At 41.4% G+C, this 12132-nt stretch overlaps 1 protein-coding gene across 2 annotated transcripts in view; it reads left to right on the top strand.

The window, feature by feature from the left end:
- ITFG1 (integrin alpha FG-GAP repeat containing 1) overlaps positions 1 to 12132 on the top strand; it is a 114894-nt gene that overhangs the window by 62026 nt on the left and 40736 nt on the right. For both annotated transcript variants that reach the window (XR_014567093.1, XM_083750510.1), the window contains exons 11-12: positions 8371 to 8521; positions 11711 to 11819. Coding sequence is in view for 1 of the 2 variants with exons in the window: in XM_083750510.1 (XP_083606636.1) it covers positions 8371 to 8521; positions 11711 to 11819 (260 nt within the window). In the remaining variant the exon portion in view is untranslated. The remainder of the gene's footprint in view (positions 1 to 8370; positions 8522 to 11710; positions 11820 to 12132) is intronic.

The raw sequence follows: 12132 nt of genomic DNA, 5'->3' as shown, positions 1-12132 counted from the left end.
CCTCCTCCCTGGAAGGGTCAGGGTGGGGAGGCGGTCTCCACCATTCCTCCTCTGCCCAGTCCCTGACGGTAACACATGTCATCTTTGTGTCTGAGAGAGAGCTGCAAAAATTGAACTGATAACTGATAAAACATCATGTTTCCTCAAAGAAACCACATTTTTCAATGTGTTTTTCTTTTCAAACTGTATGGATGTCCTGGTAATAAAATAAATATTGAGTGCAAACATTTATAAGCCAGCTTTGGCTTCCAGGTGACACTCAATCTAATGTACAGTTTAAAAATGTATAGCAAACAATGCTACACAATTAATAAAACATTAAAGTCAACAAGTAACCCTAAGAAGTCAAAAGAGCCGATTAAACTGCAACAAAGTGAGAGAGCTTCTGCCCTGTGTCCTTGCCAAACCTCCCTTGAATGAAGGAGAAAATGCAGAGCGGTGCATCTGCTGCTCATCTAAGGGATGGAGAAGAACATACAGGAGCGTAGCTTTTAAAAAAGATTTTCTTTTCTCTTAACATTACAAGGAACATTCAGTATACTGAAACAAATTCCCCCTTTATTTCAGATTGTGCACAAGATTCACTTCCATGAGCCGTATTAGGTGACTCACCAAGAAATCTCAACAATTAAGTTAAGGGGTGGAGAGGGAGAGAGACCGAGAGAGAGAAATCTTAAGCTAGTTGCTAAGGATACATCATGAATTGAAGCAAACCTTTTAATTCTTTCCCTTCCAGCTTTTAATACTAGTAACCATGGATCTAATTTTGATGATTGATTACTGTGATTAAGTGATAAGAGCTTTTTTTTTTTGCAAACCTTTGGCTTGAGGCTGTGCTCCTAGTCCAGGAAGCCTTGTTCTTAATTGCTAGGATCTGTAGCAAAGTAAAATTAAAAGGGGCCATGCCTCTTTTTATTCATCCAAGGCCACACTGATGTATATAATGGCCTCATGACACAGAAGTGACTTAATTATATGCTCTTACCATCATTCTCAAAAATGGATTCAAAATAGTTTGGTGGTGTTTCTCGCTCTCAAAGAGAAAGCTCTGGCAATGTGTGGGAGGGTGCTTATAATACAGTACAAGAATGTTGGGGTGATTTGGATATATTTCCTAGGTGAGCTAATAAGGGGGCAGGGAGAATCCAGTAAGTGGCTGGAATACGGTTGTTTAGGTCCATGCAGATTTAATGCTGGCTCTCTGCAAACCATAGTTTGCAGACTGAGAGCCAAGCTCAGAGTGTGTCCCCCCACTCCCATCTCTTTAGCAATTTCCCGTCTCTTATCCCCTTTCCAGAATTAAGCACAGCCTATGGTTTCCTGGTAAATCAGAGTTTGAAGTAGGTTTTCAGGCCAAGGTTACATTGGAAACTGTTTCGTGTTAATGATGGTTTGCAGTTCGTGCTTATGTATTGCAAAACTGTGGTTAGCACCAAGCAGAGAAAAGAAGGGGATAGACACACCATAGAGGGAAAGTGTGAGAGGGGGCAGAGTGCATATTTCCAAATGTTGGCCATAGTTGTGATCACATCAAACCTGAGTTTTAGAATTTATTCTCTGAATATCCCAAACAGAGAACTTAAGTGATTTTATGAAGGGCTTTTGATGAGTTTGCTTTGAGGCTTTTCTTAAAGGAAAAATCTATTTAAATTCAGTGTTGGAGGGCAGGTTATACCTTTATTTGAAACTCATGAGAAATTCAAAGAAGCATATATTTTACTAACCACATTTGATTTGATGCAGTCCAGTTAACTAGGGAGCTACTGCTGAGCCTTAGGATGGGTCAACACCTGAAGTAGGATTAAGTGGTAGAATGGACTGTACCACAGACTGCAGGTAGGAATACACACACACACACACACACACACACACACACACACACTACATGGAAAACTGGTACATCAGGAAGAAAGGCTTAGCTGAGCCCGCTGTGCTGATTTTCTTTTAACACAAGGAAGCATTGAGAAATGCTCAGCCTCCCCCATGAAATGGTACACTCCACCCTGCAGCATGAAATGGTACACTCCATTCTAGCATCTTCTGCAAGCGTAGACCAAGAATCTGGTATAGTTTATAGGGAGGAGCTGTAGCTCAGTGGCAGAGCAAGCACCTTGCATGCAGAAATTCAGTCTCTGGGCAGCTCCAGGTAGGGCTGGGAACGTTTCCTTTCTGAATGCCTACCAGTCACAGAGCTAGATGGGCCTGTGGTCTGACTCATTGTAAGGCAACGCCCCATGTTCCTACAGCAAGAAGGCTAGAGTAGTATGCAGTGAAATTTGGAGTCTCCTCCTGTGTCCCACTGGATTGGTCCAAAGAAATAAAGATCTCTCTTGTGCCTGCTCCTTCTGTCTCTCTCCCTCTCTGGCAGTTCCTGCGTTGTGTTGTTTTTACTGCTGCTGCTTCTTGCCTGGAAAGGACAGGCAGAAATGTGCCAGTGAGGTTGCTGTTTGTTCCTTCCTTTTCCCAAGAAGCTCAGAAGAGAAAGGGAAGGGGGAGGGAAGGGGGCTCCCCATCAGCCTTAAATCAAAACACCTTCACTCTTGCTCAACTGTATCTCAGTATTTCATGTTAATTGTTTAGAAATTGACTGAAAACATTAGCATAACTCAGCATTTTATCATGGTAGTGTGCTTTTCAGGCTTGACACTGGTCTTGGATTTATTCCTGCATCTTGCTATTATATGTGTGGATGTACTTTTTCTTTTTGCAGAAGTAGACATTCTATATTTGTCCAACATCCTATATTTTAAAAGAGTGGCAGATGAGCACTACTCTTTTCAAACAGTAATTCCCAAACTGTTTCCTAAAGAGATTCACAGCTCGAATCTTGCCTGTCTTCCAGACCCATCTGCAGGTCTGAGTTTGTCACCCAGCAGTCACCCGTTCATGACAGACTTGCTTTACTCAGCCTTTCCAGTAGGGTTCTTATGGCTCGCTTGAAGACTCAAGCCCACTATTTTGAAATAATGTCTGTATTATGGGATGCTGTTCAGAATTTCCTCTCTGATGGAGGTTCCTACAATTAATTATGACCCTTCAGGTCCAGGTCCAGCTTTGAGGTGGGTCTCTGACAAATTGGCTCCTCCCATCATCATCATCATCATCAGTGCCTACCCAGCAGACAGACAACTCCCAGAAAGAGTCTGGGAGCTGCCATGTTTATTTCCCACAATGCCACAGAACAATGTGGGGCATTGTGGGAAATTAAAACACCAGTTCCCAGGTCCCCACTAGGAGCTGCCATTTTAATTTCCCACTGTCCTCTGGAGTGACATGTTGCTCCTGATAAAACTAAGGGTCATATTTTATTTTACTAAAATCTGAAATGATGGGTTCTTCTGCTAAAAAGTAGTGTTGTATCAGAAATTATTTTTGAGCCAATAATTGTGAAAAATCTATCAAGTGCATAGTATTTATGCTATAAATGCAGTGCATAAACAGTAAATACTGCAGTTGAACATGAGATGGCAATGTAGCTTATGCTGCGTCCATGCCATCACTAATATCAGAATCCAGGTAATTTGAATCTGCATCTGAATGTTTTAAGTTGTCTCAGAAATCATTGTCTCCGCCACTTTAACATTAAGTAATAATTAAAATTAATCAAACATTTATATAAAGAACAGAATGAAAAGCGTGATCTCGTCTGTCAACAGTAAAAGAGAAAAAACTTTTCATCATTTTGTAACTCGTGCTTCCCAAAGAGCCAAGTCTCCCATCAGAAAAAAATGTAATCTGCATGATCTAATGAAAAAGACTGATACCACTCCCATGTTTGTACCACAAATGGTCCCATGGAACGTTATTCCCCCACCCCCACCCCCGAAATATGCCAACAGACTACTGTATTGAGAGCTGCTTTTCAAATGTTACAGCCACATCCAGAAGCACTTTTCATCAGTCTTCCTGTGGGAGCTGTAATATTTGAATTCAACCTGAGTGTCTCGTTTTGGTCTCCCCACAAACAAAAGTGCTTGGATGCATAATTGTATAGGTTTTACTGGGCTGTTTATGAGATGGAAGGAAGGGGAATGCAAATATCCCAAGATTAATTCTGAGACCAATAAAACAATCACACAATCTTTCTAACAGAGTAATAAATGCATGGTTTTCATACCTATGTCCCCATAAATTGTGGACAATAGCATGCAAAGCTATAGGGGTAATGGGCTGACAAATGGAGATTGCATTAGTTGCAATATGCATCAATTTTGGAATATTTTATCCTCCACATTCAAACGTGTGACCCTCAAGGCAATTTACAACAGATTGGAATAATACAAACATTGGCAGCCCCAGGGCAACTGACCTTTGAAGCACTCTTTCCTTTCTAGCGGGCGGAATATCTTATTTTACCTATTTTCATTGTTCTGCAATGGAATGGTTATTTTCCCTGTACCATTACCAGGTGCGGCCCAAGGCATTTCATCACCTGAGGTGAAACACTCAGCTGCTGAACTTGTGATGGGGGCGCAAACTCTGTAAGGAGAGAAGCCAGTGCAAAGGCCCCCCCACACACCACCAGGTGGGGGTGGGAGATCCCTCCCCCCTGCTGTGGGAAAGCTGGGTGTTGGTGCCTAGTCCCTCTCTGCCCTTAGAGGCCAGGGAGACCAGCAGCAAAGTTGGGCGGCAAAACGGGTGACGCTTGAGGTGGCCACCTCACGTGTGGGTCCAGAATTGGCCTCCACAGTCACCTATGGACTCATTGTTAAAACCGTGTTTATGGAAGGCAATTTTACTTGGCTACGAGTGATCACCAAAGAAGGAGGAGACCCAGCTTTATGGGCAAGCTAGCTCTGCCACTGAGTGACTGCCTTTTTCAAAATTGACATGCACTGAGGAATAGTGGGAAAGGTGTGTTTGAGCCTTGGTGAAAGGAATATCATGCGTTCAAATCACTTCTCATCTGTTAAGATTATTGTGTGATCTTGGGCCAATCACGGGCTCTCTGGGCAATCTGCTTTACAGGAAATACAACCAAGGATTCTTCCAGTGCTCTAAAGTCTAATGTGTTTACAGTGATACCTGGTTAAGAACTTAATTCGTTCCAGAGGTCCATTCTTAACCTGAAACTGTTCTTAACCTGAGGTACCATTTTAGCTAATGGGGCCTCCCGCTGCTGCCGCACCACTGCCACGCGATTTCTGTTCTCATCCTGAAGTAAAGTTCTTAACCCGAGGTACTACTTCCGGGTTAGCGGAATCTGTAACCTGAAGCGTTTGTAACCCAAGGTACCACTGTATTGAGGTCCAGGTTTTTGTAGGCCTACTTCACGATGCATGAAATCTTAACGTTCAGTTGGTTGAGAGATACAGTTATGCAGGCACTTGCGTCTGAGTACAATATCAGTGCAATGCTATACAAATACAGTAGGCCTGGAGAACCTTTTTGTGTGTGTGTTGCCTGATCCCATCGTTTGCCTGTTTTCCTCTGCTCTGAACTCTCATATATCTACATAACTGCTAAGTAACACACTGTGTGCTTCATAAGGCATCCATGAAAGCTTGTTACAATGAAAGTGTTTATTCTTTTAAGTGAGCTTAAGACTCATTTTTTTACTGCGACAGATTAAGAATGTAAGCACATAAGAAGAGCATTGCTGGATCAGGCCGATGGCCCATCAGGCCCAGCGTCCTGTTCTCACATTGGCCATCCAGATGCCTGTAGGAGACCTCCAAGTAGGATTAGAAGCATAAGAGTACTATCTCCTTCTGCGGTTTATACCTAATGGTATTCAGAAGTGTTATTGCCTCCTCGTATAGAGGCAGAGCCTAGCCACCATGGCTAGTAGTCTTTGATAGCCCTATCCCCCATGAATTTGTCTAATCCTCTTTTAAAGCCACCCAGCTTGCTGGTCTTCACTGCCTCCTCTGAGTGCAAGTTCCATAATTTAACTATGCTGTAATGAAGAAGTGCTTTAACACAAATACATCTTCAGAATTTGTCGTATAGGTTTGTGTTTGATACATACAAGTTTGCCTTTCCTACAATTTACAGTTGAACATTTTACACGGCTCCAGAAACATTAATAATTTATACCCTGGTGTTAAGGGGGCATGTAGTGCCATACCAAATGGATAAGAAAAGCATTTTCAGTCATTTTAATCTGCAAATTTTCAACCAGGAATACATCAAAAGGATTTTTTAAAAAATCAACACACAGCATGTCCCCTTTTGTCACACCTGAATGGGAACATTTATAGGATATGTAATGAAGAAATTGAAATAACCTTGTAAATTGTATAATGGTGTGTTTTGATATTTGGCTGAGACACAAAGGGAAATAATTGAGATGCAATGTAATGATAGTTGTGACTCATACTGGAAGTAAATATGTAAATATTCATGAAAGGTGTTGAGAATAAAATTGCTGTGGTAATGAAAAGCTTCATTAGAACATTGAGTTGTGGGGGTGGGGAAGTCTGATTCATGCATTTTGAAGACTTTGCACAGTAAGGAAGCAAAGCTTAACAGTACAGAATAAATGACTTGGCTGATGAAATCATCCTATGTGTGTGTGTTAAGTTTTCCCTTTTCAAAAAACTTTGTCAACACATACTCATAGGGAGATACCCAAGAAATGTTGACAAAATAGCATTGAGATTTATGTGTTTCCCAGAGACTTGACAGAATTTTTATAAGCTCTAGTAAAATCGACTTTAAGAGGGAACTAAGTGTTACATTGGGGGCGGGGAGAGTCCTGCATTGCAGAGGATTGGGGCTAGATGAGCCTCAGGGTCTCTTCGAACTCTAAAAGTCAATGATTCTATGAACAGTGAGGCCATGCTGCCCAAAACAGTATCTCTGTGTCTAGGTCAAGTTGTGAATCAACATGATGACCTCATTAAGATCTCTACCCCAGGAGCAATCCATCCTTAGAGTGGGGAAAGGGGAAAGTCATTGTGTGATGACATAATATTGTGTGGTGAGTTTCACATTACAGGACATAGGTTGGGGATGAGGAATCTGTGACCCTCCATATATTACTAATTCCAAGTCCCATCTGCCCCAGCTACTAATGGTCAGGGTTGATGTGTAGTCCAGCAATAGCTAGAAAGCCACATGTTAGCCAACCCTGGCATAGGTCTACAGACTGGTGGGTACTATTTCTGGCAGCAACACAGAATTCAGGAATGTCTAGTTCTGCCCAAAGGATCTCTTTCCCAGCACCCTCTAGTGCCTTTTGCTTCGGAATCTAAAAGTAAAAGTGGGAATCTGCTTAACCTGTCGCTCCATTCCTTTGATTTAGGGGCAAAAGGGTGACTTTACTGCAAACTGAGCTCTTTTTTCTCTTCCATGTAAAAAATGTTAAGTGTGTGTAGATTGTCATGTCTGACAGCCGTATGGTGGGTCCCGTGCCAGAAATGTGGTGAAAAGAGAGCAATCATCAGCAGAACAGCAAAAGCCTCAATATTAAATGAATCAGGATAGTCTCTAGGTGGCTTGCAGTCAAGTTCAAAATATAATGCATTTATCAAAAGAAAGAAGCATGGGAGGCAGGGAGGCAAATACAAGATCATGGCCTGCTCCAATCAGATTCTTCCCCTGCTCCCCAACCAACAGACACCTCTTGGAAATAAGAGGACAATGGAAACATTTAATTTTAACTTCCCTGTGATCTCTAGATGAAGGGTGGTAAGCAAGCAAGTAAGTACGGTAAATGATGTACCCAATTGTCTATAGCAGCAGAGTGATTTCTTTGGTTATGTTAAACTGTGTGGTACTTAACAAGCCAGCGAAAGCAAAAAACAACCCCCTGGTTTGGCAGGCTTCTTCTCCCCACAGATACAGGTTTTGAAGGGACCCAGGATGTCATCCAGATTGACCACCCAAACTCATAAAAAGACAAATCAAATAAATAAATATACTGCTTTACAGAATAAGATAATCAAGTGAGGAGGATGGAGACTAGTCCCTGCTTCAAGTTGCTTACAATTTAATGTTGATTATGAATAAGGCTCCCTGGAGTTCTAGGTTTTTTGAAGAAAAATGGAAGGTTACTCACTCCCACTTTGCACTTCCCAAAGGGAAGATAGAGGAACTAAATAGCTCTTTCCCTTCTGAGTAAAAATAATTAACTGACTAGTAGCACAATCCTAATTATGTCTATTCACAACTAGTCCCTATTGAATTCACTGGGTCTTACTCCCAGATATGTAGTGTTAGGGTTGCAGGAGTTTGTATATTATGTTTTTCTATATGCTGTAAGCTGCCGAGAGCGGTTGGAGAAACCCAGCCAGATGGGCAGGATATAAATAATAAAAATTATTATTTAAGCCCTAAAGGGGCCCAGCTCACGGTCAGCTTTGCAAGAGTAAAGGCAGGAAAACAAAACTGCACCCACCCCATGTTTCTCTCCTTCCTTTGCAGCAACCAGCAAGCTTTCCTGCTGGAGAATGTTGAGTGCAATGAGGCAAGCTGCGCGAGTGCACGGCGTATGTTTAAGGTCTACTGGGAGCTCTCGGATCTGAATCAGATCAAAGACGCTGTGGTGGCAACCTTCTTTGACATTTATGAAGACGTGAGTTGAGCACTCTTCCTTGTTTTCCTGCCTGCTTAATTGCCATCTGCCCGTTCTTATTTGAGCTTTCGTTTCAAACTGGCATCTTGGAATATTTTGACTGGGCAAATCCACGGCACATAATGAAAACAAACGAGTTGTTTGAAGAGAAGTCATTTAAAGCTGAAGAGAGAGCCGCTGAGATTATATGAACAGTCACCCTTCATTTCAGCTCTTTTGAATAGATCTTTGTTAGTAATGGGCTTCACTTTTTACATTTGATTTTTATTTATTTTTAAAGGAAGGGAGTGGCACTTTCCTAAGGCACCAGTGTATACCATCACTTGTATCTGCTAAAATCTGTTTAGATGAAGTTCTCAGGCTTATTTTTATGCATTGCTTTATTTTGTTTATTTAAAACAATTTATAAACTTAGTCTTTAAAGAAAACCCAGTAAGCAACATCATCAAAACAAAAATACAGGGTAAAAACAGTAAAAGAGTAGTATTCAGGCATGTGAAAGCATATGCAAACTAATATTGGGGAAGGACCAAAGCTAAGTAGAAGAGCATCTGCTTTGCATGCAGAAGGTCCCAGGTTTGAGCTTCAGAATCTCCAGGCAGGGCGAGACTACCTGTCCTGAAACTATGGAGAGCCACTACCACTGAGTATTGTTCCTGCCCTAGCAACTCCCTCTCCGGGAACGTCTGGGAATGTCCTCTGCCCAAATCCTGGAAAGCCTCTGCCAGTGTAAACCAAGCTGAGCTAGATAGAGGAATGGTCTGACTAAGTGGAACGCGGTTTCCTGTGCTCCTAAAAACAGGAATTCGGGAAGTTAATATAAATAAAAACAAGTGGTTGCTCTCTAAAAGCCTCTTCATGTCCAGTTTTTACTTACAGGCCAAAGTGGCATTAAAATATACTTCCAGAACTGCATATGTGTGTATGCAGCAAATACAAGGGGTTTGCTTTTTCACAATCCTTGTGTCTTTCCTCCCAGCTAGTAGCCCGTTCCTCTATTGGTGAGAATCTCAGGCTCAAAAAAGACAAGTTGCCCAGAGCATATGATGAATACCAGAACAAACAACACGGGAAAGGAAGAGGCATTGTTGCCTTCATGCCTTGTGTGTTACCTTCCTAAATGCCTATGATTGGCTACTGTTGGAAACCAGCTAATTACCTGCTTCATGGATGGGGATCCTATGGCCCTCCAGACATCATTGGAAGGCAATTCACATTAAGCCTGCCCATTGGTCATGCTGGTTAAGGCTGATGGAAATTGGGGTCAAACAACATCCAGAGGTTTTACATTTCTGAACTAGATGGTCTTTTGGTCTTGATCCAGCAGGGCTGCTCTTGCATTCTTACTTCCTAGACCAAGTCCATTTTTCTAGTCCAGAAACCATGCTGCCTTTAAATATTGCAAACTGATATTCCCAAGTTGTTAAGGTAGGGGTGTTTACTGCACTATTAAGCTGGACACACCACAGCTGATCTGCTCAAACCCTAGCGACTTGACCCTCCCATGCAATTTGGGGACATTTGTATACTAAGCTAAGCTAACATAAATCATAAGGTTCCAGCTTAGTTTCTCCCCTACTGACTGCCAAATATTCACAATAATTTATTTCTGCACAGTACATGAACAGACACTGCATCTGGCTCCCTGCATTCAGTGCCAAATTTCTCCTGGCCTCAGCTTTATTTCTCACTTTTAAACTTTTGTCCACCTCTGTACATCCATTCACTCCAAATCGCAAAGGCACTCTGAGTCCCTTCTTTTAGATACAATTTCTTATTCCTTCCCCCCCCCCCCCCAGGCCACAGGTTTCTTTGAAAACTCCAAGGGTGAAAAGTACATCTCCACATTTTCCCTGCATATTTCTGCCAAATAAGTCATTCAAAACATTTTCATGTTCCTTAATATCTGGAGGTGAGGCTTGACACTTTTGAAACATTGTTAAATGCAGGCCTGATATCTGCTTAGCACAGCAGTGTTTCCTGTTGTGGAGAAGTCATAAAACTGACATGTTTCCCGTTAAACATAATGAAGGATGGAATGCCATTGCCTGGAATGCACCAAGTTGTGCTTAAAGCAGGTGCTTGCAGCCTAGATCTGTGCAAAACTGAGCAGAAAAGGAACACACACAGAGGAAACTTATCATTTGGCCATGTGTCTCCTATATTTCCCTTTAGCTTTTAGAATGAGGATGGACATCTCAACCCTATGGTGCCCATAACACCAGTGTGACATGCTTCATTGTGTATTACCCGAGACTTGAAGTTGTTTAATGGAAGTTCCAACATCCCCTTTAAACCGGCCTGAAATTGGCATATGTTTATAGCTTTAGTCAGGTCCTTGGATTTGGAAGACATGCATCCCATAGAACTGCGCTGTTGTTTTTCACTCAAGAGTGTGCTATCCTGTGTCTTTTGGATAGTGTGCCATTGACAGAGGTGAAAGGGACCCAGTTTTTATTTCATTTTTCTCCCTGACCAAAAGCAGGAGTATGTGGACCCTTTTGCCTTCCCTAGCCTAAGCCCAACATTTTGGTGAATTTAAAGAGATCAACATTGTATATCTGTAAAACTATAAAATAATTGTTTCCCATCCCATTTCACTAAATGGAAATATTCAGAGTTTTTTGAAATAAGTTTCCTTTATTACATGCAATTCTCATAATTCAGAACTGGTGTGGCTCTAGCTACTATATTGGTGATGGCCACTCATTCTCAAAATACAGCCCAGGAGCCAGAAAGTTGCACAGCTGCATAAAGCAACTTCCTTGCAGGTTGTGAGGCTCTGTCTTAAAGGTATGGAGAAAACGTGTGTGACTTCGGCCAGGGCAATGTACTCAAAACCAAAAGAGAAATTCAATGTTAAAATGAAAAATATCTCTTTCCCCGAACGCCTGAAAACAATTTTCTATTCTTTACAAGTGAAATTGTTGCTAAGCTTTTATTGCAGCCTGATTTACCATTTTCAGTGGGTGTTTTGATAGATAGATTAAACTCTTCGCAACTGTGATCTGACCCACAGCTCTGATTCTGGAAGCTCTGTTTCAAGCGAAAACTAATTTTGTGATCTCATGGTTTTTGCCAGCAGTTATTGTATTTTTTTTTGCTTCATTGTATTGACTGCATTTTAGTGATGTTCAGGTTTCTGCTCTTTTTTAAAAAAAGAATACTGATATTTTGTTGTTTCTTTAGGGAATCTTGGATATTATTGTCCTCAGCAAGGATAGCACAAAGACAGAGCTTGCCATCCACACATTAAAAAATAACTTTGAAGCTGATGCCTATTTTGTTAAAGTCATTGGTAAGTGGATTGCTACGAAAACATCAAAATGCTGTTAGAGGGGAAATTTGATTCTGTTTCTCGTTGCCCACCAAGAACAATAGAAAAATGATTGTATTATAGTAATAGTGTAAGAAGGGAAATGCTATGTGTGGGAGAACTGGGTTAAAGAAAACCTAATTGATTACATATGATTCAAGTTATTTGCTTATTTTAGTGCTCCCACTATGTTAGCCAGTTTTGTATATTTAGATCTCTGTAGTGTATTACTCCAGTACAGAACTTGCTCATGCTTGTTCTGTTATGTGTTTCCATTTATACAATATTTAAAATT

Source organism: Podarcis gaigeae (assembly GCF_964106915.1).
Source record: "Podarcis gaigeae genome assembly, chromosome: 8".
Lineage (NCBI taxonomy): Eukaryota > Metazoa > Chordata > Lepidosauria > Squamata > Lacertidae > Podarcis > Podarcis gaigeae.
Note: the sequence above shows the minus strand (reverse complement) of the source record. Positions and strands in the feature narration are given on the sequence as shown.